Source organism: Thunnus maccoyii, chromosome 3 (genome assembly GCF_910596095.1).
Source record: "Thunnus maccoyii chromosome 3, fThuMac1.1, whole genome shotgun sequence".
Classification (NCBI taxonomy): domain Eukaryota; kingdom Metazoa; phylum Chordata; class Actinopteri; order Scombriformes; family Scombridae; genus Thunnus; species Thunnus maccoyii.
The window spans coordinates 24562947-24590930 of NC_056535.1; the positions used below are offsets into that span (position 1 = coordinate 24562947).

The 27984-nt window shown below is 37.4% G+C and overlaps 3 protein-coding genes across 3 annotated transcripts; 1 reads left to right on the forward strand and 2 right to left on the reverse strand.

The window, feature by feature from the left end:
* Positions 1-324: 324 nt before the first annotated feature.
* Positions 325-4127, reverse strand: pxmp4 (peroxisomal membrane protein 4). Its single transcript, XM_042406573.1, has 4 exons — positions 3969-4127; positions 2534-2596; positions 2241-2439; positions 325-2081 (listed from the first exon to the last, which is right to left on the reverse strand). Exons 1-4 carry the CDS (start codon positions 4079-4081, stop codon positions 1812-1814), a joined length of 645 nt encoding a protein of 214 aa, XP_042262507.1. The 5' UTR covers positions 4082-4127; the 3' UTR covers positions 325-1811.
* A 941-nt stretch (positions 4128-5068) lies between these two features.
* Positions 5069-20667, reverse strand: itcha (itchy E3 ubiquitin protein ligase a). Its single transcript, XM_042407103.1, has 24 exons — positions 20536-20667; positions 19056-19135; positions 18643-18784; positions 17800-17924; positions 16643-16774; positions 15868-15916; positions 15565-15743; positions 15073-15325; positions 14730-14825; positions 14227-14401; positions 13840-13909; positions 13583-13667; positions 12226-12354; positions 11811-11883; positions 11540-11611; positions 11367-11455; positions 10984-11143; positions 10740-10873; positions 10304-10444; positions 9939-10059; positions 9620-9724; positions 9276-9372; positions 9113-9185; positions 5069-7860 (listed from the first exon to the last, which is right to left on the reverse strand). The coding sequence occupies exons 2-24, from the start codon at positions 19078-19080 to the stop codon at positions 7761-7763; spliced, it is 2625 nt and encodes an 874-aa protein (XP_042263037.1). The 5' UTR covers positions 19081-19135; positions 20536-20667; the 3' UTR covers positions 5069-7760.
* Positions 20668-23280: 2613 nt separating this feature from the next.
* On the forward strand, positions 23281-27285 carry bloc1s1 (biogenesis of lysosomal organelles complex-1, subunit 1). Its single transcript, XM_042406478.1, has 4 exons — positions 23281-23489; positions 23697-23769; positions 25307-25439; positions 26562-27285. The coding sequence occupies exons 1-4, from the start codon at positions 23429-23431 to the stop codon at positions 26670-26672; spliced, it is 378 nt and encodes a 125-aa protein (XP_042262412.1). The 5' UTR covers positions 23281-23428; the 3' UTR covers positions 26673-27285.
* Positions 27286-27984: the final 699 nt, after the last annotated feature.

Below are 27984 nucleotides of genomic sequence, written 5' to 3' on the forward strand. Positions count from 1 at the left end.
CTTTTAAAGATGAAGTATAAAGAAATTAAAAGCAATTTTTAGTCGTATCCAGCAAGGAAAGTTACAGTCAGGAATTTTAGGATTTTTTCAAAAATGGGGGCCAAAGACGCAATAAATTATTGATGAGCGCCAACTAAAGGTCGTACACATATTGAATTTTCTGGTGCATTGTCCAAGTCAACACCCATGCCTCTGGTACATTCATCTCTGTCAAACTGACACTAGTTCTCATTAGGAAAAATAACCGATAAAATAATAAGATATTAAAAAATGTAATCAGCAGTGTTTTTGTGCTTTACATCATGTATTATCTCTCTGTCTAATTTTAAGTTCATGTGGGACAATTAAAATCACAAGGTCACAAATATCATAAGAGAAGGTATCATTAACAACAAAAAACTAATTATACTGTAGCTGTCAAATCAAAGTGGAGCAGTAAAAACTACAATACATTAAAGTACAAGCCATTAAACATAAAATGGAAATACTCAAGTACAGGACTCTTTTAAATGTATTTTCCACCACTGACAATTGCAAATATCTCAAATATTAAAGGTAAATTAAAACTCAATTTTCTGCACCCTATTCAAGGTTGATACTGCACTGACGCAATATGCCTTTGCTGTCAAAATCTTTTGTCGTCATCCCAATATGTTGCAATTCGATTTTAAACAGAGGTTTTACTGTGGAAGTGATGACTAATTAAGCCTGGAAACAAGTTTGACTGAAGCAAGATTTAATTCAGCCCTTTGTACAAATTACGATGGCACATGACAGAATGAGTGTCACTCAAACATTCTTTCAGATGTTAAACATGAACAGTTTAAAAGTAAATTAACAAAACTGCAGTATGAGGGAATTGGCATTACATTAAAAAGATCAAACAAAACGGAGCCATAACACTACATTACAACACAGAATATTCCATGTTTTAGTTAGTCGTAATTATAACCTGCATACTTCTTTGTAGGGAAAGATCCTCAGTAGTGCTACACTTGCCACACTTCAAACTATCAATCCGTTTTGGGAGAGAAAAACAGCTTTTTTTGTGTGTCTCTGTGTAACTGCAGCTTCACAGCACATAAAAGCATTTCAGCCTGTTTTGCATTTAACATTTTTTTTTGTCTTTTATTCAGTGGCAGTTGTATTTAGTGAAATATCCCTGGAAATTTGAATCAATTAATGTACAATCAGCCAAGAAAACATAATAGATAGATACAGATATCGCTATTTAAAAAGCTGATTTTGTCTGATAACAATGGTATACAAATACTGTATGCTGGAAATGCTGGAAATGCTGGAAACTGGTTGATTGCACATGAAAATCAGTGTAAATGAACAAAACAAAAACTTCCTACAAAACATCAGATATAATATTGATCCCCTACCTAAATTCAAAAACTACATTCTGGCAATAATTTAAAGAAGGCAACATTTAAAAATATTCGGAATATTTATAATTATTAAAAATAATTAATGCAATGATTATCTTGTAGAACAGCTGTTCTCAAAGTGGGGTCCAGGGACTCCCAGGGGTCCTTGAGGGGGTCCAGAGGGTCCCCAGCAAAAAGGGGAATCATTTACTTACACTTTAATTCCATCAAGAAGGACCACAATGACAGAATGTATGACTATTTTGGTCAAAGGTTTCATGCACCTTCTATGATAAAACATCTAAAAGCAAAAATCTTATCAGATGGGGGTCTGTGGTCTAATTTGTATTAGTTTAGGGGTCCTTGACATGAAAAGGTTTGAGAAAACCTCTGTTGGAGAGCACTGGTCCATACTAGGGGGGAGAAAAAACTAAAGTTTCATTTCTGAGCAGCAGTCCTTGGCTTGTTATAAACAAGGAAGTCCGAGATGTCATGCCACACATTGCTGTCATGGTAGAGGTAGTTCATTGAAGACTGCAGTGAGGGCTGGAGGGTGTGTGGGTAATACTCAAACAGCCACAAGACAATGCCCCACACCAGGGTGGCGAAAAGTGGGAAAGGGTCTTTTTTAGGCTGGGGGATAAATCCTTTCTCTACAGCCAGGCGAGACAAGGCGAACAAGATCCTGGACAGCAAGTACATGTTGATCTAGAGTAAAAAGTAGAGAGTTTTAATGGATAGGAAACAGTAATTAGAGAGAGTAATTACAGTCTTGGCTTAATATTGATGTGATTGTTAATGTACAAATAGGATTAAGGAAATGGCACACGTGACAAAAGTGGATTTGTGGATATAGGCCTGTCATACCTGGCTATTGATGTTGTTGTTATCTCCGAACACTAACCATCCTCCAATACAGGCAGCCAGAAAGGAGTGAGACTGCAAGCTCTTTCCCTGGATCTTCTCCTGCAAGGCCTGCAGTCCTTTGTATGTGAAAACAAAGTATGCCAGGTTGCGGGAGTGGGTGTACGTGGCCTTCAAAATGGCTTTGAGCTTATCCTTCAAACTGTTAGAGGGAAGAAAAACATGTTCAGAGTTCAGAGGTGTGGCGAGTATTATACTTGCAGGATACTATTACTTAAAAACAGCTCAGTTCTTACCTGCCACTTCTGAATAGAAATGTCATCACCAGGGCATGCGGTGCTCTGATTTTGGCTCCATATCTGAGATATAAACACAATACAATCAAGATGCAGGCTGCGAACACATGTGGCTACAGAACAATACTCAAACCCAAACCTAGTACTCAAACCCAAACATTATAGTCAACCAAATCCCCTTCAAATACATGAACAAGAGGTAGGTTTACAGCACACTGCCACAAATATAATCTTATTTAACTCTTACATACTGTTCATATTCTGACCCTTCACAGCATCCCCTCATAATTAGTCTCATAATTAATTTCTGAACTGCAAATCTATTTTTCATTCATAAATATCTCATTTAGAGTCCAACCAATGCTGGATTTTAGGGGCTGATGCCAATATTAGGGAGTAAAAAAATTCCAATATTGATATATCAACCGACTGTCTTATATATACAGAATATATACATAAACATACATTTTTTTGCAATGATCCTTCAAATGTAGTTATCAAACACTTGTGACAAAGATATGTAATGGAGGCATGATATTTTACAGTTTAACAATAAATTTTATTGTATAAAATGACATCAGCACACTGAAACAGTAAACTTCACTGGGAATTTAATAATTATAAATAACTGTAAATAAAAAACACAGAGAACAAAAAAAACATCTGTTTATATTAAACTTGGATTAAGAAAAAGGATCAAATATACATAAAATAATGCCTATATAACTTTAATATATATCTATTTATATATATAAATATCAGTGCATATCAGACAACTTATACACTGATACTGATATATCTGTGATAGGCCAATATCAGTCGATGATATCAGCTGACTGATATATCAGTCGGGCTCTAACCTCATTAGTCATTAATAAATGGGTGATTAATCCTAATTAAAGCTTTCAGAGAGCAGAGTGTGTGTATTCTTCAGGTTTTACACAAAAACATTCACAATCCTACTATAGTATGGTCCTATGTTACATAAAACAGGAGAACATAACAGCTATCATGATTTCAATTAATGTTTTTATATGTGAAGAATGCAACAACATTTTTGCATGGTGATTTTTTTTTTTTTAATCAATCAATCAAATTTAACCCGGAACACCCTCTTTAATATGTACAAAAATTAGGATCAGCTGCACAAAATTTTTTAAAAAGGTGACATATTTCATACTTAAGTCAGGTTACAATAATGGTGTTCAGGGAGTTTTTAGTGCACTCAACTGCACATATGGGTCAAATTTGGCCTGAACAGTATGTAAGGGTTAAAATATCGCCGTAAATTACCATGGTGGATCCAAACTAAAGCCAGCTACACTACAGCTGATTAGCCACCAAAGAGCTTTTAGCAGTTAGCCGCAGGTTAGCGAAGTAAACTATCTCGACAATCAGCCAAACTAAAGAGTTTATTTAGTTTTATTTCACTCACACGGCGCCGTTTCTGAATCCTTTCAACACTGCCAATGCAGCTTTGTATTTCTCTTGCTGCAGCAGATTATTGACAGTGTACAGTAGAGTTTTTATCAGATCTGAATGTGCCATGACTTTCACTACAGCTGTCAGGACACAAATAAATGTTGCACACGCACTCCAGAATAATGTGTCACGGGGAAAAAAGGCCGTAGCGCAGGATTGTAACTTGGTTCCTATGTAATTTCAATTTAAGCAAACTGTTCGTGTTTTTGGTCTCAAGACAAAATTATGCGTTATTATCGATTAAAATAACTTAAAAATCCAAACGTATAGCTTAAATTTATTTATTTTATTTAACTTAAAATACTCCCTAAAACCCCCTAAAATATTTTGAAAAAGGGGGTTAACCTGGACAGAATAACATGATTAGTTAATGTATTTGCTGCAGTGGCGGTTTGTGCAGCAGACCTGTATCTACATACCAAACTGTGGTACGTAATCTTGGTAATTGCATTACTCATTTTGTTGTTGCACACTTACATAATGTGAGACTAGATCTGAAGAGTCCAGACACACTTTACAACAATACAGTGAGGAGTCTTAACACACTAACGGTGTATAGTATTGAACACCAATTCCCATAGTTTCCTTTTTTTTTATTTTTCACTGCATTATTTTCTAGACTATATACACACCAGAGATATTTAGAGGACTGTCTTGCCACCATCTACAATTAGTTGTAATTGTTTTCAGCTGTGAGCAGCTCCTCCTTTATTTATTTAAATAGTCAGAAATCTAGATTTAGCATGCATCTTGGTACCTCTGGGTATCCTTAATTTTGGCATTTTCCCCACACAATTCTCAAAATCTGGATGTAGGATGTATTCATCAACAATACAATCCATATTACCAAACGTATAGTACATTACATTTACTTCCTCTCACAAAATGTTAGGAATACCTTTTCTGTGTTTGTTATAAGAGGACAACATGCAAAGTAATGGTTTGTAAATATGCTCATTTAGAAGAAATATTCAAACAAAAGTTATAAACAGTGTCATATTACTGAATATTTTTAACAGTGATTAAAAAAAGTATTACAATTCACAAACATCCTGCAGGAGCCCAGTGTTTGAATCATTTTATTACTGTTTTTTTCTCTCAATCAATCCAATCCATTGTTACATGAAACCCATCCTACTAATAAATAGTATTCAACCATTGACTTCTAGTTATCAAAAAAGTTAGAGCTTCAAAAAAAAAAAAAAAAACAGTGATTACACTATCAACATGATTTACAATGCAATCAGTACAACTAAATCACTACTTTGCATATTTCTATACATCTAACTGCCCCATGATCAGGAATGCAGCAGTGATTAAACAGTGAAGTGGTTAATTCGACCATTTTGGAGTGACAAGGTGCTATCATTAGTCGTTCATATAACATTTGTAAACTGTTAACTGCCTCTTTTCTTAATAACAATCTCTGCAAAATGCGCATAATGGTAGCTACTCACGGAGAAAGATTTTTGTAGGTGTGTATGTACTTAATTACTGCCAGAGATGAAGGGAAACTGTGAGATAACTCAAAGACATTTGACACTATTATGTATCAAGTGAAAATATGTAGCAAAATTTGAGGTTACATCATTTTGCATTTTACTGGGAACTTCAGGGAACTTTTTCAAATTATTATTCTGAATTTTTAGCATTCAATAAAACATACACTGCAATTATACCAAGTAATTTACACCATGTTGCTAGTAAACATAATCCACAGCTTAATGTTTGGACAGTTAAAGTTATTACTGTGTATAAATACAAATCCATGTTACTAACAGGCCTGTTAAACAAACATTTCAAATCCACAGTGACAAAGAGTAAAAAAAAAAAAAAAAATCCAAGAAAGGTTGAGAACTGACTTACGGAAAACTGCTGTAAATTACCTAGTCACTCCTAGTTTTTAACCAATAGAAAAATATATTTTATATTTAACTCCTCTTCAATAAATTTGGGTGATGGCAGGTTTTAAGTTTTGGATTTCTAAGTGTAGGTACCTCTTTTAGTTTTCATTTGGATTACTGACTGCTCCTTATAACGAGTGAAATACAGGACAACTGACTAGCGACAACCAATGTGTAATAATTTAAGGTAAGTAAATAATTATTTTTGGTGACTTTGTTCTTATTAAGTCAAATGGTTTACAAAAAATATACTTTGGTACTGATTCCACAGTCATTTAAAGTGATACTCCACCTGATACTAAAAACAAAACTAGTTTGATGTTAGCAGAGCTTATATGAATTACACTATAACTGTACAAATCTGAATACCTAACACCCTATAAAACTAGGGCCACTTGCTATTACTTCACTTCAAATCTGAATTCTCAACTTATGCCTGCAACTAAAAGGGGTCCTCTGCCTGGGTAAATTATATGAAGATATTTAACACATGTTTCTACTTTGTAAGTATTTACATAAACTGCATTAGTCACTTAACACATTTAACAGTTAAGATTCAGCATCTTAATTATCTAGGATAATACTTAATTCTGGACATCTACCAGAGAATTTGCTACCATTCAGTGGGAATAGGTAATTATTATACTTTTTTTTTTCTATGATGCAATATATTCTAATGCTCCCACTTCATCAGTAACAGCTCTTACTCATCAAGAAAATCCTTCACACATTAAGTCTCCCTCTCTGATAAAGGACGTGACCATCCACAGTCAAATATGCTTATATTACATACAGCACGAAGCATTTTGGGAAGTCAAGGTTTGTCAAATGAAATCACAACCAAACCAGTTTCACCAAATACACTTGCTAATATGCAAATGTCCTCCACTTCATATTGAAGAATTAAATCAATAGTAAATGGTGAAACTTACCAAATTCTTAGAAAATGATCAAACAAACTATTGTTTGGTTCTATTATTGGCAAAAATGTTTTCTACAAAACTATTGCACATAAAAATACAACTTCTCTCAAGAACAATCACAACTGTCTTACTGCTCACATGTGCAAACTAGTTAAAAGTTTGAACTCAAAGTTAGGAAATCAACCTGTCAAAATAAGAGAAATTATTATTACAATTAGCATGATTACACTTATCAAAGTTATTAAAGAAACTGAATATGTGCTACAGGATTCTAGTCAGTCCAGTCAGTCAGCTGTTGGAAAAAAAAAAAAAAAAAAAAAAAAACATCCATTCATTCGTCCTTTCAAGAAAAAAAAAAAATTGGGTCTGAGAAACCTAAAACCATGTATGTGCCTTTTATCATTTCTTTGAGATATGAACCTTTTTTTTTAATACAAGTCAAAATGCACAAACATGGTTCTTTGCTTTGAAATTGTTATTCTAGTGCATAGGCCTGACATGGAGGCTCTTGAGAAGAGATGCACAGATTCACATGAATACGTGTAGAAACTGCACTTGCGTAATGTACAGCGAGTGCAGACATGACATGGTGAGAAAGGCGTCTCTTCTGCCTTCATCGTCTCATAGTGGGCTGAGCCGGGTGAGATCAGCTGGATTAGGGCGGAACTGATCATATACGTGAGAAGTGACATAGGGTGAGGAGGATTCACAGGTCTCTTGCGGGGGGAGAAATTAATTTATGACAACACAGCTCGGGAACAGCTGTTATCGCATATGATAATGTGACAGAAAATAAAAATGTGTACGTCTATCTACCAGTTCATAAGCAGCTCCTGGCTGCAAAGAGAATCTGTCGAAAAGCACTCTTGTCAGAAATGGATATGGTTCCTCCCTCCCATCCTGTCGCTCCTGCTCTTGTTACTCCTGCCCAAAGCCCTCTGTCTCCTCTATGGCGAACATGAGTTTCTCCTTCAGCTGCTCATAGCTCTTGTAAGGAGGAAGGTCCAGACGATTAAAGCTTGATTGGACAATTGAGAGAAAAAAGAAATGACTTTTCACAGAAATATATTGAATGCAACCTGTATTCTCTTATATTTTTTAAGTTGTATCTCTTAAAAGTGAAACAAAGTGCTTGGTTACTGTAACATTCCTATGCTTATATGTACAGATTTTGACATAAATGCTGATAAAAGATTTTTTTTTTTCCTTCTTGTTCAGTGTCGTGACACCTTGAGAAATGAAAACACGTTGAGAAATGTTATTGTAAAGGATAGTTTCACAATCCCCAGTGAGTCCACACAGTCATTTGCATTTAAAAGTTTATCTGAAGCTTATATGAGGCTTCAGCTGTCTGAGTTAGTTATATCAAGTGGATATCTGCTACATTTACAGTCTTTTTAACATAAAATTCCCTCTTTGTGTTTCCTCAGTGTTTCCCTGTTGAACTGCGCTGGAAGTATACTAACAAAAAGAGGGACTTTGACACTAAAAAGATTGTAACATTGAAAGATAACAATTTCGTTTCATTAATTTGGACAACTGAAGCTTCATATGAGCTTCAGATAAGCATTTAAATACATTTTTGCACATAGGGAGGCTCATGGATTTTGGCCCCCATCACTTACATTGTAAGTATATTATGAAGACATCTTCTAACAGTCAGTATGAACAGTAGGAAAGATTATGGCAGGAAAAAACCTACTTTAATCTTCATTTGGGCACCTGACTATTGTTTTAAGACAGACTTGAAAATTGTGAACCTATCCTTTAAGGCTGCACTTTAAAAAGGGATAGTTTGGATTTTTTCAAGTAGGGTTGTATGAGGTACTTGTCCATAGTAAAGTGTATTACCCCCCCTTCTATACCGGTACTCCTGCCTGCTTCTCTAAACTGCGGGGGTGCCAACACAAATCTACTGCAGGTAATACGCTGACTATAACTACCTCATACAACCCTACTTCAAAAGAATCCAAACTATTCCTTTATGGCTGCAATTTCACATGATGGTGCATAAGGGCATGTGATAAATAAATACTGTGTAAACTGTGCTTACTCAGTTCAGCAGCAATGCATTCTCAAACATGTTATATAACTTCAAATACCAAAGACAGACCAACAATAAAGGAGGAGTTTGAACTGGTTGAATCAGAAATGACTAAGAGGGCTTGGTTATGACAGTTTAATCCTGCGCCAATATGGAACAGGCATCTGGTCAAACACCTTAAGAAGAAGGACTTCTTTGAATGCAGAAAAAGAAAAACTGGTCTTACCATGTGTGGCTTCGTGGAAGCCAGTTCTCTTTGCCCACTTTCTCAATGCAGAACTTTTGGGGGCCGTTGCTTCCTATATTTGTCAAAATTAAACATAAAGACAATTAAATCAAGAAAAGAATTCTGATGTGATATACAGTGTGCGCGTGTCTGTTTTTCATACCCATCAGGTCAGCGAAGCCACCCACAGGAAGACGACAAGTTCCTGTGACAAACTGCAGCAGTCTCATCCTCTTCTCGTTGTCCATCTCCTTTACAAACTGTCAACAGAACCTTTTGTTATCATTTTGTTATCAAATCCAGCCAAACACACTTTTCTCCATGATACAGGAATATTCTATTAATATTCTTGAAAACCCAAAGTTTTCTCAGTTGTATGTAAAATTTAAAAAAAACTGCAGAGAAAATGGTGATTTGTATATTGCAACTGTTGACCATGATTAAGCTGAACCTATTAGTACAGTAACAGTACAGTCTGAGAGTGTGTGTACTGGAGTATGTACCAACCTGCCAGAACCAAAGGATCTGCTTGCTACTTCGGGCATAATGTCTGTAGATGGTGTTTCTCTGCCAGTCCACCAGGTCTATCTCTTGCATCCCGCACAGCATCACCTAAACGCAAGAAGGAAGCAGGATCTTTATTTTCTCAAAATTGTCGCTTTTTCAAACCAGACCTATAAAACATCCCTGCAGAATCAACATCAATTTTGACACAATTCTGATGTTCACAGGAGAAGACCAAGAATAGCCTGTTGATAAAATTAAAACCTAAACTTTTCCTTTTTTTAGAAAAGGTTGTAGAGAATACTTGTAGTTAATTAAATACCTCTAATTCCTTAGCATCAAAGTACTGAAGGTACTGCTGGGGCAGAACTTCATTGAAGCCCTCAAAGAAAGCCTGAGTCTGCTCCTCCACACCTCTGGACAGCCTCCACTCTGCAACTAACCTGAACACAGAGATATAGAGATTATTGCATATCTGCAAAAAAAATAAAAATTGAGGACAGACAGAGGACTAATTGGTGCACACTCCTTGTTGTTTGAACTATTGCATTGTATATCATAGTGCTGCGGTTATTACAAGTCAGCCCGGATGAGATCATACGTAAATGTGTGAGATATAAAAGTGAATGTAAATGTGGTGGATGAAGATGGACGGTGAGTGAGAAGCAGCAGAGGACGCGGCAGCACCTGATGTATTCCTCCTTATTTTCCTCAGTTACTTGAACGTTCCCTCCGTCTGGTTTCAGCTCGTGGGTGGTGACCTCCCCCAGGATCTCCTTGTCTACTGAGAAGAACATCTCCAGACCACACTCCTCTATGTTATTGTCCCTGCAGGCAAGAGAGTTATTAGCATTAACAAAGTTACAATCACAAAACTATAATGCATTCCTCCATCTCTATCATGGCTAAGAATATTCTAGATTAGTTTATCCAGCCCTGGTATTGTATGTTGATAATAGAATGTGTGCTATTATCGTAAGTATGTAAAGAGAGTATATCAAGCCTTATGCAGCTGACTTTAATATCATACAACTTTTCCCCCTCATCATCAACATATCATGTGCATGTCCGTCAGCTACCCACCCACCACCTTGCATATTATGTCTTGTGCCCCCAGACCTACTTGATCCAGATGAGAGAGTTGTAAAACTCTGGATCTATGGACTCCAGGTCTTTGAGAGCCAGAGGTTTGTTCAGGATACGCTTGTAGAAGGGCAGGGAGAAACCTGTGTCGATGAATTTGCCGTGGAACAAGGCCTAGAAAAGAAATGCAGGGCTGTTAGGTGACATGATCCATCTTTTTTGGCATCACCCACTGTTTAAAGATTGACAGCAGTTAGAAATGTGTTGACAAATTGTACAGGTACCATGGCAATGAAGCGCCCGATGAACTTGAAGTACTTGAGGTGATCAGGGTTGATGTAGGAGGCAGGGTTGATTTGCAGGCAGTAGTTGTCCTTGCCAGCATACTCGAATAAACAGTACATGGGGTTCAGTACCTCATGAGAAAGCAAGAAGAACCATTCCCTGAAAATATAACCACAACAGAATTAATGACGTGGAAATGCTCATACTGGTTGAGCGAGGTAGTTTGCCAAAGCTGAAGATCGTACACTTTTATTATTACATAACAGGTTGTGTTGGGGTAAGGTGGTGTCAAAAAAGCTACAAATGGAAACAAAACACACCTTATAGTAGGAGTCATACAATAAGATCAAACTATAGAATTGTTTCAGGTGAAACTACTTACCTGGCCACGCCTCCGTAGTCCAAGCCTTCCTCTCCAGGGAAAATAATCCAAAGTCTCCGCCTCAGATCTTGAGGGTGGAAGCTCATGATCTTTGAAGACAAAGAATTAAAAGAATTACATAATGATGATGTTCCTAGAAATGAAGAAAGAAGACAGTATATGCACATATTCACCTGTTGGAATGAATCCTCAAACAAGGTTTTCCTGGAGACGGTAATCTTAATGTGCTGAGGCATCGACAATTGCTAAGAGGGAAAAACACAAAAAAACAAATATTTATGGACTTGAATGCTTTGCATTATTGCACAGTCAAATACCAATAGATATGAAATGCCTATGGTAAAACAGCAGGTGGATAAAGAAAGATCCAACAATCTGCTTGCTGATTTTATAATGGAAGATGATGAAGTATTTCAAAACCTGTTGTGCTGAGACTGTACTTACCTGACACCAGAATCTGAAGTATTGCACTTTGGCTTTGAAGTCCCTGACGTAGGTTATCTGTGGTCCATTCTCACTGTGAAAAAGACCAGAAGATCCATTTTTAAACTCAAGAAACACATTTAGGCAAGTTATGCAAGTGCTTACATTGTACTGCAATTATGCTGCCACTGTGTTATTTAGGAATGCTCTAATTATGTATCTAACATTATACCTGTCACTGATTTAAATGCATTTAAACATGCATTAATCACTATTTTTTGTATTGACATTGAATAATTTACTCGCTTGTAGGGTCAATGATATCAGCTGGTGGAGGATCAGTTTTGTAAAAAGCAGATGACCTGAAGTCTATTTTCTTCTTCTGACGCATATATAATGTGAGCCAGTCAACACCAACATTTTACCAACAACTTACAGCGAGGATTTTCCTGTGCGAGGGTCAATGTAGGTTGTGGTTCGTCTGTTGTGGTCTACAAAGTAGGGAATACCATCCACCGTGAACCTCATCTCCCAGCCCTCTGGCAGAGGCTTGTCATTCAGCAACCTGAACACCACAAATGCACATGAATATACATTAAACTATTTGGTGTAATAGCTAGACATAAACTTTACATTACAAGGGAAATTAGGGAATTACTTAACAAGTGAAAATGGGCACTAATAACCAAGATATATTGTACATAAACAGGAGTGTGAAGTATTTGATTTATGTCCACATAAAAATTACAATACATGTAATGCTTGTGCATTCCTCTGAATATGAAATGATTGCTCTGAATCTTGGGGTCTGCTTAATATAAACACGTTTACAGGAAATCTGACTGATATTTAGTTATACATTCAGTATGACATGTTTTTATTTAAAAAATAATCAAAGAGCTTTGAAATATCGTAATTTCTATTACCAGTGAAGGTTTCTATTCTTTTTTTTTTTTTTTTTTTTTTTTTTTACAGAATACAAAATTATGCCATATTCAAATTTACATCTAAACTTAATTGCAGGGGTAAAGAGAAATTAGAAACATGAACCAGGAAAGACTAAAAATCATGCCCTTAAGATATAAAAAGCAGGGCTTCCTCCATGCTGTTTGATAAGGATTAACTGAATACATTAAACAGCGTTTAGTCGGATGCTCTTTCCTTTGTGTACCCATAAATTCCTCATTAGCGGCAGTTTACTGATGATCCAGCACAGGAACAGTTTAAAGCAATTATCCTGTACTATTCCGTACAGTCACGAGCTGTTTGAATCCAATCAGTATCTTTGAAAAAGCTTGTTGAGATCTTAAACTTTCTACATTCTGTACTTCCACACCATCCAGAATGTTGGCATGTGTCTTTCCTGTCATTGAGATGTTCAAACCTCTTTTGGAGCAGAGGGGAGTATTTTCCTTGGTTGAGAAATTTATAAGTACTGGAGCTGGATTGCTGACACATTGGCACCCCTCACTGGCCATCAAACAAAAGTACAACTAAGGTATTTCTTTTCCCTGACAATATTACATATTACTTGAATGGCAGAATCATTTATACTTAATTTGACAAAGGTATTACCGTGATACAGTATAGCAAAGTTGAGCTGTATAATGCAATGTAGCCAAAAGAAGGTGGCAGCAACAAAACAAATCTCACTGAACATAATAAATTCTGTCTTGCTCCTGATTTGTTGATTTTTGCTTTTGAGGATTCGGCATCCGTATATACACACTTGGCTTGAGTGAGTTGATTCATTACACACACACACACACACACACACACAGGCATACACTCACCCTTGCGTCCTGGGGTCTTCCCACTGTGTCGTTCGAGTCGGGTGATGAACAAAATACACTCTGCCGTTGGTGTCTGTTCTCTTCTCTGACATACCCCAAAAAAAAAAAAAAACACATTATATATAAAATCAATATGAATGAAATGCAATGAAGCTCTGCTAACATCATGACCAGTCCTCAAAAACATCTTTATCATGGTTTTGTAACATTTCTGTAATTACAGCTAAAATAAATGTCTAATGCTCAGTGATATTTACCCCAACCATGCGGCAAAGGTCCCATTGGGTCAAACTCTTTATTGGCTGTGGCTGCCAGCTGGTCTTGGAGCTGAGCAGTAAAGAGAAAATGGGACACATGCTGATACAGTCTAAAAAAGCTTTTAAAAAATAATTATCATGAAGAGCCATCCTTGAGCCACATCACACACAGAAACGACTGGCATTAGACACCAGAAATATGTGCTTTAAGTACTTTCGAGCATTATTCTATAAAAAATACATTATGTACTGTAAGTATATTAAATTCCTCAAAATGTCTACTTTCTCTATCTGAACAAATAGACATTCATAACAAATCTTCAAACTGATTTTCATGCCCAGTGAATAAAACCAGTCCAGTGACTAAGACAGACTAAGACCTCTCACCCCATAAATGAACCTCTGGTTAAACTGCTGCATGGCTCCCTGCAGTTGGCTACGCTGGTGCTGCCACTCCTCATAATTACGCACTGACTCCTGCGTGGGGCGTTGCCACGTGGTAGTTCGGGTCATGTGGTCGACATAGTACACCCTACCCATCGGGTCCACCCTGCGCTCCCACCTACAGGAGATTGAAAAGAAGGCAGTGCTAAGTTGACAACGTAGGCCAAAGGTAAGATGTGCCGAAGGGCTCCACCTGGCATCTATATTAAAAGCAGAAACACGGGTTATTTCAATATGTTCTACTATTGCACTGTAACCATCGCTGACATTAAATTTAGAAAGATAAAGTGAAGGACAAAAACAGCGCAGCTCTACAGTAATTATAAACGTGGTGATAAAATATGTCTCTTGTAATCTTAGATCATTTTTATTGTATTATAACAGCACAGTCCAAAAGAGCAGAACAAGAGCCATGTTAGTAGGCTCTTGTCAAAGTGTTTTGGTACCCTGTAGGCAGAGGATCAGGCCTCTCCCAGGTTGTTCTTTTCTCAATGTGATCCACGTAGTACATACGTCCGTTTTGGTCCACCCTTTGCTCCCACCTGCAGATACAACACAAATGAGTGATCAGGGAACGGGATTCAGCTGGAGGTCAACTGCACAGCAAAGAGATTCGGAGTCATTTTACCACTGAAAACTACTGTTCTTTAAAATGCCTACAACTTTGCAACATTATAAAATAACAACACACATAAGCATTTATATAGTAAGGCTGTATTTTCAAAAGGTGTCTCAGCAGCAGCTACTTTAAAAGAGTTGCAGAGCAAAGTGTAGTGCGTTGCTCTTTACCCTGGTGGCAAGGGACCGTTGTTCATGGGTGTGATTCTAGGAGCAGCTGCGGCTGGAGCTGCTGAGGCAGAGGCCCCTGGTTTGGGGACACTTGTTGTCTGTGAGGAACTCGCTGTTGCTGCTCCTGCACCTGCACCTGCACCTGCACCGGAGTCATCTTGCTGATCTGAACACCCGCTTGCGGATGCCTGAGAGGAGCCATCGGTAGCTGGGCCTTCGCTCAGCTCACTGGGAGTAGAACTGCTAGAAGAAGCTAAAGGGGTGGAGGAGGAGGAGTGACAAGGGCACAGAGGAAGCATACATTTGTAAATGCATTAGTAGTGGTGTGTTTGCTTTCAGTGCAGTCACATGAAAGTGCACATACTGTTTTAGTATGTGAAAGAAATCCCTGGTATGTGAGAATGTGGTATGACTGGTATGTCAAATGGTATGTGAACCAATGTTATATTGTAACTACTTATATAGATTTTGAAGTAATTTGTATTTTCCTACTTGGTGAGGCTGCAGGTCTACGGGGTGTAGGAGGTGGCGGGCGAGCAGGTCTAGGGGGACGTAAAGCAGTGGAGCCCCCTGGAGACCGGGAAGGAGAGCCTGTACCGTTCACAGCATGACCATTAGGTACGATGACCCACTCGTCTGAGTCACTGGAGGGAGACATGTCTATGCTGGCCCTTTGGATCAAAATGGGAATATTTACAGTGAAGTTAGGCTACAGGTACACAGCGTTTGTTGTGTATTTAACCAAACCAATATCCCAAGATATGCAAGAAAAAAAGCATGTATAGTTAACAAGACCTTTTGCCAGTGTCTCCATTTTGTCTGGCTTTTCCATTTGGAACAGAAGCTAGAATGACAGAGAAAGGGAAAGCAAGTGACGTCATTTATGTAAAATAATTCAGGATGCTGTTGGTAGTACATACTTAAGAGAAAAGTTTTCAATCTTAAAAGAACTAGAGCCCAAAAAATACTGGCGTAGGTCAGCCAATACTGACATTATTTGAAAGTTTAAAAATTCTGCTAACAATTTATCAGCTGATTGTTAAGGTCTCTTAAATTTGGTCATTGATGTGGACTAAGAGGGACATGCTGTAATTGAAAAATACATAGACAAACTATATTTTACAATTTACGGTTTAATTTGGCAGACGCTTTTATCCAAAACGACGTACATCTGTGAGCTGATACAACAAGTGCCATAAAGCTAAATTTGAGTCTGATAAGAAGTAGATGCCAACAGGCGTTGCACAGAGGCAATGCATAGAGTGCATAGATTACACAGAAGAGGTTTTTATACTACTATATAATGGAGGCACTGTTTTTTGTTTCCTCAAAAATATCTTTGGCATTTCTGTGATGCAATTTCTTCTTACTTCTCGACTGTCATATACAACAATACTGACATATCTATGCTAACCTAAAATCAGTTTATGATATTAGCCATACCAGTTACAAGAGCTCTGATCATAGGCCAAAAAAAATTTCATTTGCAAGTCCTTTTAACTAAAAGTATTAACTATCAAACAGATTATGAGGAAGAGAGGAATAACTTGTCAGCTATGATTGCTCTTACCATGATTTCTCTCTGCCGAGGCAAAGGTCTCTGGGTCCACCTGCATGCCATCCAAGCAGACTGACAGGTCACCTACAATATCCCGGGAGTCTCTGTCAGAGGACAGCTGCAGTGTCTGCACCACCTCACACACTGGGGAAGAGAAACAATCATCATATGGTGTTAAACAGGTGCCAGACTGTCAACACACCTCAGGTGAACTCATCACACAAACACCAACACTATCTCATCACAACAGAATGAAAACAATTGTTAAGGCTGCACTGAGGTAGTAAAAAAATTGCCACTGTATGTATTTACTTTTCCTAATATGATATCTGACACTAAAATTAACAAACATTAAGAAACATTTTCCTTAGGTAGGCTGGCCACACTGGTTCTTCATTATCAAAGCATTTATGACTGTTTTTAGTCCTGCTAGTGAGAGTACAGGGCTGTAAAGACGCAAGTGTATGTCACACAGTCAGCTCAAACCACTATAGTCACATGTGGTGTAACAAGAAACACAGCCTGAGGGGCCACCAGCAGGGTTTTTAGAATCTTGTTCTCTGTTGGCGAATGAAAAGCAAGCAGCTGTAACATAGAATATGGATCAGAATTTTATGTCACGTGGTTTGTGCATGCTGACCAGGTCTGAGGGGAGCCTTTGTACTGAGTTATAAACACACACACCAACACAGAGAAGGTCATGAGCTTAGGTAAGACCTGCAACCCAGGGAAATGGAAAGCTAGTCAGTAGTGTGCATGTTGGCTGTTAATCTTATCAAAGCCCAATAAAAAATTTTCATAACAAGCACCAGCAGATATCCACTCTTACATAACACGTGTGCTGCTGATAGACATGGACACATAAAGTTAATACTGACAGTGAAATTACAAGGGATGTAACTGGATATTATCCTGAAATAAATAAGCCATGCTGGGCAAGTTTTTTTCCTGAATACTTAGTAGTATTCTGTGGGAATCAATCCCCTGAGCCCAGAAGTATTAATACCATGCTCTACTCCTTGGACAGCATTCTATAAGCAAACTTCACCAAAGAGTATTATGCTATAACAAGTTCACAGTTCTCTAATGTCAGCAAAAAAAAAAAAAAAAATACAAAAACAAAAACACAAAGATTAGCCCATAGGAGAAAAGAGGTAGTGTGAACTCACATTTCAGATCATTAGCCTTAAGGGTCTCACTGATCTCCAGTGTGGCCATTCCTAGTAGGATGTCTGCCTTCAGTGTCTGGTGGCTCCAAACACGAAAGATCAGCTTGCTGACAGGAGTCACAATTCTGTAGAGAAGCAAGGAGATGTTAATATCTTGTATGGGCCAACAGCAGAGAAAAAGATGAACCAGGATTAATAAGTAAACACATTAGAGGGAAATTAATCAATGCCAATTTTTGGGATTCAATTAATCATTTAAGTCATTCATTAAAAAATAAATTCCTAACAATTTAATTCAATTAATACATTTGAAATACAGTGCTCTTATTATTTATGCAACAAAGCTTTACAAGGAATACCACTGAGATTGGTCATTAGTTTTACTATAAACAGATGCTAAATTATTTGAACACAGTGGGCCCTGTTTTTATGGTGCAAGCACAAGTCAATGGTAAAACAGTAGGTGTCGGGTGCACGAACAGTGTGAGCTCCCCTACTATTTCCATTCTGATATATCGGATATTCATTTAGTGCATTTCTTCCAAGTTTTGTCTTTGTTGAATCACCAAATTCAAAGCTGAGTGGCTCTATGTGAAAAAAACCAATTCTGGTTCTGAGACATGTACAATGTAGACAATAAACTGAATACACAACAATGACATGAAATGATGAATCAAAATATAATGTTACCACCCACAATGCTGTATGTAGACTAAAATTAGTTTTTAGTTAAAACAATAATATTTTTATTATCTATTAGCATGTCACCCAACATTTAATCAGCAACGGTATTTGTTTGTTAACTGCTTCCTCTCCTATGACAAACAGCACACCCATACTTACACAGTGACAGCCTGCTTCCATTTAGGACTATGCGTGTTGTTGCATTTCTCAGTTCTCTTTGACTGGCCATCCACAGCTACCTCAACATATGGACTGGGACCAAACCAGTTCTTTTTGTTTTCCTTCAGCTTGGCTGAAAGCACTGGAAAAGGAGAAAATATGATAGGTGACCCTGAAGGTAATGCAACTTTCAGTAGGTTTAATCAGAATTTATCAGTGGTTACAATGGGTGGAGATGGGACAGCTTGCTCATACCATTATCATACAGTACACATAGCACACCCCCAGTGCTAAATACAACAAGTCACTGACAGATCTTTGTCATACAAAACTGAACATTACAACACGACAATTAGATAAATGGTCAATGGTCATTTGTCAGTTTAATTTCAATGAGAGCTGAAGTAACTGACCTGTGACTTGCAATTGGGCCTTCATGGTTCATCCATAACACTGCAGCCTTGTATGGCTACACCGAAAGGACGGGCAACACCTGCAACCAATGACAACAGATGTAAACATAGGACTACTCCATGTAGGTAACCCACTTAAAGAGTGATTAGGCTAGGGCTGAACAATTGATCACATTTTTTATCGAAATCACAATATGGCCTACTACAATTTTCACATCCCAGGAGGCACAATATTTGGGTGGCGAAATGTGTGTAAAAATACTAATTTAAATTAAATATTGTCATGCTGCAGAGATGTCCTGGCCTACACGTCATATTCTACAGACTTGAGAAAACATCTTTGTTCACACCATAATCATTTTAATAATTTTTTTTCAATGAAAATGAGAATGATGTAAAAATTACCATTCCCTTTAATATCGCAAATCATATAGTAATCAGTCGAATTACTTGCAATTGGATATTTTTTTAAAAATCGTTCAACCCTATATTAGTATATTAGGTTTCTACAGTGAGTGGAAAATAGGCCTAAACCCTGTCTTTAAATACATTTAAAACAATTTCTAACTATTCAACAGTGTATATGGCTATGCATGACAATATGATATCTGAGTACAACGACAGAGTAAAAGCCAAATATTTCACATGACATTGAGTATACATTTAAAAATTGAGTATACATTTTAACATCATTATTTCTAATGAATATCCGGCTCGTGTTATTCAGTACCGTTGGTGATTTTGCCATCACTATAACTTACTGCCAAGTCTGTCATACCAAAAACAATGTGAAATTGACATCATTAGTGTTCTCAAGTATATAAACTGCATTCAAATTAACGTTATTGATTTGGTTTAAACTTAACTATTTCAAGAAACTAACGAGTCCCTTCTATAATGGTAAATCCCAACGTTAACTCGGCTAAATTAGTCTCACTAAACCTACCTGCGTTGCCATGCTAATCTTTCACCGTCCTGTGACGGAGCAGGAAGATGATTTAAATGGTGGACTAGGGGGAACATTAATATAACAGGAATATGCTGAGAGCATCAGACCGTAACTTATGTAACATAACATGAAGTTGTAAAAGAGGAAACGTCTTCCCTGAAGGAAGCACAGCTGTAACTTAGCCGTTAATAGCTTTCACGTTAACTGACAGGTTAGCAGGAAGGTTAGCCATCGGGAGTTGTTGTCGAGACTTAACTAAAATATTTAGTATATTTACCGTCTCGGGAGTGACATTGTTAAGATGGCCTATTAGCTTTGATGTAAATATTTTGTGAATTACTACAACACACGTAGAAGTTCAACAACCTGGACCAACTTTGCTCGCCGACGTCCTAAGCACCAAAGCTGTTAGCTAACCATGCATCAACTAACATTAGAAATGCTAACACCAGCCGGCTCCCTGAGCAGCTTCGATCGTTCATTCGAGGAAATCTGACACCTCTGGTTCAGTAAAACACTTAATGGCCATACCTGACGGAGGCAGACGGTAAACGGTCACACACACTTTCGTTTCAGCTAACGCTGTGCCTAGATTGTTGACAGCTTGGTGCCTGCCATCAGCACAGACCTGTTTTCCGCTGGCTAGCCAGAACAGGACCGGCTTTTCCGGTACGGATTTTTCACTATAAAACAGTATCTGCAAAGTATTGTTTTTGTCTTTCCTTTTTTATTTAAATCCCAGAAAATCCCCCAGGAATATAGTCCTTTACAGCAGTGGTTCAGGGAGCCGCAGGGGTCCTTAATGAGGGGGAGGGGGGGTGTCCCCAGCAAAAAGGGGAATAATGTATTTTCAATTTAATTCCATCCATAAGTAACACAATGACAGAATGTATGACTATTTTGGTCATGGGTTTCATACACTTTCTGTAATAAAACATCTAGAGGCAAAAATCTTATCAGATGGGAGTCTGTGGTCTAATTTGTGTTAGTTTAGGGATCCTTGACATGAAAAATTTTGAGAACCACTGCTGTATTTAGGTTGTGCAGGACAGTGAATTGACAAAACATTTTTGTAAGGAATTAAATTCATTAAATTTAATTCATTAGTTTAACTTAATTTATTTGCCAGTTTTAGGCTGCATATATATATGTTACTATAGACTGCATAGTTTACACAGATAAAGCTGTTCATAACAGCCAATAAAATAATAATGACAGGCCCACAAAATGATGATTAAATAAGTTATGACCCTCAAGTTCTGAAAAAGGTGAGAAGTTTAAGGAAATGTTATTGCTGCCATAGTGAATCAAATGAATGCTCAAAAATCTCATTCTTACCTTAAATGTCCTCTTTCTACTCTTGCCTATGAGTTACTGTTTTATTGTGTTGTGTTGTTCTGCATGTTTTTGCATTTAATATGCATTCTGCCATTTTCATCCACCTTGTTATTTACTCAGTGTATATTTACAAATGACATGCCTTTAAAGTTAATCAAACTACCATTTGTTTTTTTTCTTATTATTATTGTTTGTAGTTGTCAATGAATTAATGAATATTTTATTCAAGTATCATACAGCCAAATATGCCCAGAACACATGGGCTCAATTTACATATATAAACATGCACTGTAATCTACACGCATCTGTCATGTTGAGCGAACTGGGATGTCAAGCAGACATTTTCTGAAAAACTTAATCAAAAGATCATGATAAATGGACGGTAGAATATAAAATGCATTTATTCTAAACCTCATCCAAATAGCATGGTTGACACTCTCTATCCTCCTTTGGGACTGAATGAAAGCGACATGTTCAGTTTCCACAAACAAAGGCTTCCAGAAGGATTCCAGATTTTATCTGAGTACAAATGGACCTCTGTGCTCAGGATGGTAAATGTGCTTAAAACCTGTTCTCAATTTTTCTGACCATTTTTCTTTATCATTATCATTTAACAAAGACTTAAAATAACAGTGGCAGCAGTAGTATATTTATATCTTTAACATGACTATCATCATTAGTGGTCGTACTGGTCTTAGTAGTACCAGCTGTAGTAGCTGTTGTTGTACCGTAGTAGTATTTGTAAGTAGTAGTCAGTGGTGGAAGAAGTATTCAGATCCAAGTAAAGGTACCAATACAGCAATCTAAAAATACTCCATTACAAGTAAAAGTCCTGCATGAAAAATACTACTTGAGTAAAAGTACATAAGTATTAGCAGCAAAATGTACTTAAAGTATTAAAGTTTAAAGATCTCATTTTGTCCCTCTGACTGATATATTATTATATATGACATCATTAGATTATTAATACTGAAGCATCAGTGTATAAGCAGCATGTTACTGTTGTGGCTGCTGGAGGTGGAGCTAGTTTGAACCACTAACTACTATACACACTTAGCTAGTTTAGTCCAGAGTTTCCCAAACTAGGGGTCGGGCCCCTCCAAAAGGTCACCAGATAAATCTGAGGGGTCGTGAGATGATTAATGGGAGAAGAAAGAAGAAAAAACAAAGTTCTGACACAAATCTGTGTTCAGTTTTTGCAATTTTTCTCTAATCATTGATTTTTGGTGAAATATTGGATCATTTGAACATTTATTGAAATGAAACCATGTGAGAAGTTTAGAGGGAAAAATCACTATTTGATGGAGCTGTTAACAACTCACAAACATCTGAAATGTGACCCCAACTACACACTGCTTTTTGTAAAACATCAAAAGCCAGAAAGGCTGGAAACCACTGGTTTAATCTTTAACAGTGTGTTGTATTTTAAAAGCTTGTTATGTTATCCAATGTGTAAAATATTAAAAAGTAACTAGTAACTAAAGCTGTCAAATAAACGTAGTGGAGTAAAAAGCACAATATTTCCCTCTGAAATGTAGTGGAGTGGAAGTATAAATTGGCATAAAATGGAAATATTCAAGTAAAGTGCAAGTACCTCAAAATTGTGCTCAAGTACAGTACTTGAGTAAATGTACTTAGTTACTTTCACCACTGCTAGTAGTTGTAACTACTTTTTATTATTCGCACTTTTATTTTGAAGGCTAAACCGGTATGACGTAACTGAGCTTGACGTCACAATAAAAACACATTTTCATAATTAAATGATGTAATCAAGAGCGCTTACATGCATTTAAAATGTATATTGTCAGTATAATTATCGTGCAGTACACTAGCTGTTCTGATTCCTACAAAGTTGGTGGTGTTATTCAATAAAAAACAATCATAATAACATTATAACTAATGATAAATGGCAGCATCCGTCATCACGGGCACGCCCACTTTTGTAGTCCACGAACTTGGTCTCGTGACAGCTGCTGTTGCTAATCAGCTGGTAGCATCTACAACGTTCCTGCCTGCTAATATTGGCCAGCGAGCTTAAATGAAAAAAAAACATTCGCGAAATATCATCAGCGAGCAGTGAAGGAAGATGTTGTCTCGTTTACTGAAGGAGCACCAGGCGAAGCAAAGCGAGCGGAAGGACCTGCAGGGTGAGAAGAGGGAGCTGACTGCCTGCTGGCTGGTTAGCTATCGTGCTAACTGATGCTAAAAACAAAGCCGAAGCCGAGTATTTTTGGAGATTTTGAATGTATTAAGCGAGTTTTGATAATACAACCACAGTTAGGTGAGGAGCTCCTCGTAACGTAAGTCCACCGGAGTTTTAATTATTTGTTTGTCTGTGTTGATTTATTGCCCAGAGAGACGCAGGCGAGAAGCTATTGCCGCAGCCACCTGTCTGACAGAAGCCCTGGTGGACCACCTCAATGTTGGGTATGAAAGTCATGCTCCTTAACTTGCTTTTTTATGGTAGTTGAGGGTTTGGACATGGGATGTGTTGATCCCCTGGCATCCACATTATGTAGAGAGATACAGTGTGCATGTGCCAGAAAAAATACTCCACTAATCCATTCGTCCGGCCTCTTTGCCACCAACCCCACAAACACACAGCACCCAAACCAACACACTTAACAGTTATATTGAACGACAGCTGTGAGTTATCTGCGATAACTTATTCAGGATATTCAGCTCTCATTAGGGATTCATCTGCCTACTCATGTAGTATTAATAATAATAACAATGCATTTAATTTGTACTGCACTTTTAATTCACAGTGAATTTCACAGTGCTACAATATTAAAGACATAAAAGAGTCTAGGGTCTGTGCTGCCCTCAGATGGTCAGGAAGGCTGTGGTGCAGCAGAGCAGAAGGCTTGATGGTGCGGAGCTTGGTACTGTACGAGCTGCTGACAGATCTGAGGGTGCAGGGCGGGTTGAGGTTTGTGGTGTGATCAGTTCCTGTAGGTAGGGAAGTGTATGTCCATCTGTAACAACCACAGTCTGGAGATCATACCAGCAAACATGAGGGGAGCTCAAACTGCAGTGTCTAATAGGTATCAGAAAAGTTGTGAAAAGGAGGATTACAACTTACAAGAGCCCAAGGTGATGTCTTCAAAATGCTTGTTTTGTCTAACAGTCCTAAATGCAAGTTTTTACAATTACAGCGTATAACACAGAGAAAAGCAGCAAAAGCTCTCTTTTGAAAAGCTGGGATGTGTGAGAATGTTTAAAATCAATTAGTCGATTGTCAACAACTTTGTTTATTATTTTTCTAATTTTTTGGGTAATCAGAAAAAGAATTGTAATTAGAGCAACACAATGTTGCTCCTTCAGGTCACACTAGGTGGGTATGGTTGAACTATATTTTTACTCTCTAATTTTTCACTTAGATAAAACAAAGTGAATCCAGAGGAATTGTGTTCTGTTTGACATTAAAAACTAAATTTCAGACTCCTAAAATAAAAATGGGGTAATACATGGACTGTATAGATACCGATACAGATACCATGGCTCCCTGGTTTCCTAACAGATTTCAGTTAAGCTGTCTTGTATTATTTGGTCCACTGCCAACCCTCATTCTGAGCCAGTAAAGTCCAAACAATCCATTTCTGGCAGGGCAGCATTTGCCCAGTGTGTGACACAACTGCAAATAGTACATTAAGATTGTTAACATTGTGAAAGTCGTGATGAAACCCAGACAATCAGCTTAAAGTACAAGAGTGGGATGCAAAGACCATTGTTGAGCTGCTCCTTTATGAAAAAGATTATGACGAAAATCCCTCAATAACTTGAGAGACAAGACTTAGTCTAGTTTGAATATTAATGTATATTTTCATTATAAATGAAAACAGTCATGAGTTAGACTTAAGATTATCAAATCAAAGTCACTCTCACATGCCACACATCATGTCATTTTAATATATTACCAATACTGTACCACCTCTCATTGTTGTTTCCTGTTTTACTCTAGGGTTGCCCAAGCATACATAAACCAACGTAAGCTCGACCATGAGGTCAAAACTCTCCAAGTGCAGGCGAGCCAGTTCTCCAAACAAACTGCTCAGTGGATCAGTATGGTGGAGGGGTTCAATCAGGCCCTAAAGGTAGGATACACTGTATTAACAAGTGAGGTCTTGAAGTAATAATTATGTATATAATCCATAAACAAGGTATTTCTGTCATGTAGTCCACTTATATACAGTATGAACGTTGTATTTTAACCTTTTTACATATTATAAGCCTGTAAATTCAGCTGCCAGATCATTGCTTGAGGTGCCTTTGCTTTTATGATAAATAGTTTGTTTTGATATCAGAAATATTCCTTAATACATATTTAAGCTATATCTCCTGTCTTATCCCACTGTTCAATGTGTTCAAATGAAAGCAATAGCACAGTCTTCTTGCAAACAGTGAGCGTGACAGTGACTCATCTCAGTCAAAACTCACAATTGCCTCACCAGGTTTACTAAAAGCAGATTAGTTCACTCAAGGGCACTGACACTAGGTCCTTATATCTGAGCGGATTTAACAGGCAGTGAAAGCAATTTATCAATGAGGTTCCACTCCCTCCACAGTTATCCGGCTTACATCATCTTCTTGGGATGAAACAGTGCCTGGAAATGTTTAAAGCTTGTTTGTTGCTACTACTTATGATAGGTTAGATCAGGGCTCAATCAGGACCCAGCCCATACCTCGTGTTATAAACACAATATGTTAAGAAGTGTAACGTTTTCTATTTTGAAACAAATTTTCTATTGATCAATAAATAATAAGTGACGTTGAATATACAGTGTACCTGGAGATTATTCACAGCGATCCTGTCCTCAGATGAATGTGGATGTAATGTGGCTTATTCCCCTATCATTGACATTGTTGTCATGGCAACGTTAACTGCTGGAGAGAGTGTTGTGTGTTGTTGTTGCCGAGTTCACACATTAACGTTACACCGGAGAATTTGCTAACAGCTCCTAAATCGCAGATACAGAACATGTCTCGTTTTCTCTAGTACATAATTTCTACAACTAGTGTAAATGTAGCAGTCAGACTGGCCACTGGGAGCACTGGGAGAAATCCCAGTGGGCCAGTCGCTCTGCGGGCCATTTGAGCAGCCCATTATACAAAAACAAGAGCAAGAGAAATGCATCGTCAATTCTTATTCAGATTTTTTTTTTTTTAGCAATGGAAAAATTGGAATGAATGTTTGACAGTTGTCCCTCTTTGAACAGGAAATTGGGGATGTGGAGAACTGGGCCCGCAGTATTGAGATGGACATGAGGACTATCGCCACAGCTCTGGAGTATGTACACAAGGGTCAACTTCAGTCTGCTTCCTCATAAACTTCATGCAAGAAGTTCCCGGCTGAAACTAAATACACTGGAATTTAACAGAATGTAACAAGAATCTGGTCCTGTTGACCTGAAAGATGCAAAACCTCAGTATCAAGAATGACTTTGCATGTCTGCACACCCCTCTGAGCGAGCTAATGCAGATGGTGACGTTGTTCAGAGAAATACAGAAAGTCTGTTGCATTTGACAATTAAGATTCTTGTTTGTCGTTAGCTTTTGTATTAAATGAAATGAAATAGGTCTAACATCTGTCTGGTAGTGAGGATGTCTTCATAATAACAGAAAATTTTGAGGTGATAAGTTTCTGAATACTTAAAAATTAAGGAAAGCAGAGTAAGTATGCATTTGTAAAGGTGTTGATTGCTTGCAATAGGTTTAAAGCGGATACAGACAAATTTTCACACATCTCCTTGTCTGTAGTTTCCCCTAAAAGCATTTTTTGGAAGGCTTCTTTTCAGCACCTGATATCTGAATTATGTATATCAATGTCTAGGTATTATATGTCTATGTACAATATGAACTGTACTGTTTTCATCAGATAACTTAACTTGAGGTTTATCATTTGATGATTGAACATTTTTAATAAAGTTTAAAAAAAATGCACTGGTCTTTGTTTTTGTGAACAAGGCTAAATGAAGTTAATCACATAGTGAAGTGTATGTGAACATGTAATTACCATCATAATCTCAAAAGAATTTAAAGGGACAACAAAAATGTACAGTACATGAACAAAGTTATTTGTGAAAGGCAAGCCTAAGCAGGCAACTTTTAAAGGGATCCTCTTGCCGTAATGTTCATAGCTGCAGTAGGTGTCAGTCACCAATTATGCATAGTGGAAAAGCTGAGAGTTCAGGCTGTAAGAGGTATACCTGAACAGACTTTAACAAAGGTTTGATACTAAAGAAACTATTTTAGTTATAAATGACGTCTGGGACGAGGATACGTTTCTGAATGTAATTATGGCTGTTGTGTGTAAGTTTAAGTGTAAGGCAGAATAATGTTGGGCATTTAAGGTCTTAAAATTGGATTTTGCAACAAAACTACTGGTAAACTGCTAAATACTATAACTGGATAAATATTTGCCTGGCCAGACTGATCGGACAATTCAGGGAATGTGTGACGTGAAGGAAAGTTACGTCACGATACACGTGGCTGTTGAGATCAGTCACGTAATTGCGTGTGTGTTCAGTACACACTATTAGAATAGAAAACCAGTGTCAAGAACCAGTTGGTAAAAGACTTGATCCTTCAGTTTGCACATCACATGGCATAGAAGTATGCCTGTATTTCTAAAAAAAAAAA

Bases quoted from the DNA above. Each gene is read 5' to 3' on its own strand.
- pxmp4 (XM_042406573.1), bottom strand. From the start codon at position 4,081: ATGGCACATTCAGATCTGATAAAAACTCTACTGTACACTGTCAATAAT. The intron at 2,597-3,968 runs GTGAGTGAAATA...TTTATATCTCAG, and splicing joins GGATTCAGAAACGGCGCCGT to ATATGGAGCCAAAATCAGAG. The intron at 2,440-2,533 runs GTAAGAACTGAG...TCCCTCTAACAG, and splicing joins TTTCTATTCAGAAGTGGCAG to TTTGAAGGATAAGCTCAAAG.
- itcha (XM_042407103.1), bottom strand. From the start codon at position 19,080: ATGAAGGCCCAATTGCAAGTCACAG. The intron at 15,744-15,867 runs GTCTTGTTAACT...TTTGATCCAAAG, and splicing joins AATGGAGACACTGGCAAAAG to GGCCAGCATAGACATGTCTC. The intron at 7,861-9,112 runs GTAAGACCAGTT...TGTCCAATCAAG, and splicing joins CTTCCACGAAGCCACACATG to CTTTAATCGTCTGGACCTTC.
- bloc1s1 (XM_042406478.1), top strand. From the start codon at position 23,429: ATGTTGTCTCGTTTACTGAAGGAGCACCAGGCGAAGCAAAGCGAGCGG. The intron at 23,490-23,696 runs GTGAGAAGAGGG...TTTATTGCCCAG, and splicing joins CGAGCGGAAGGACCTGCAGG to AGAGACGCAGGCGAGAAGCT. The intron at 25,440-26,561 runs GTAGGATACACT...CTCTTTGAACAG, and splicing joins GGTTCAATCAGGCCCTAAAG to GAAATTGGGGATGTGGAGAA.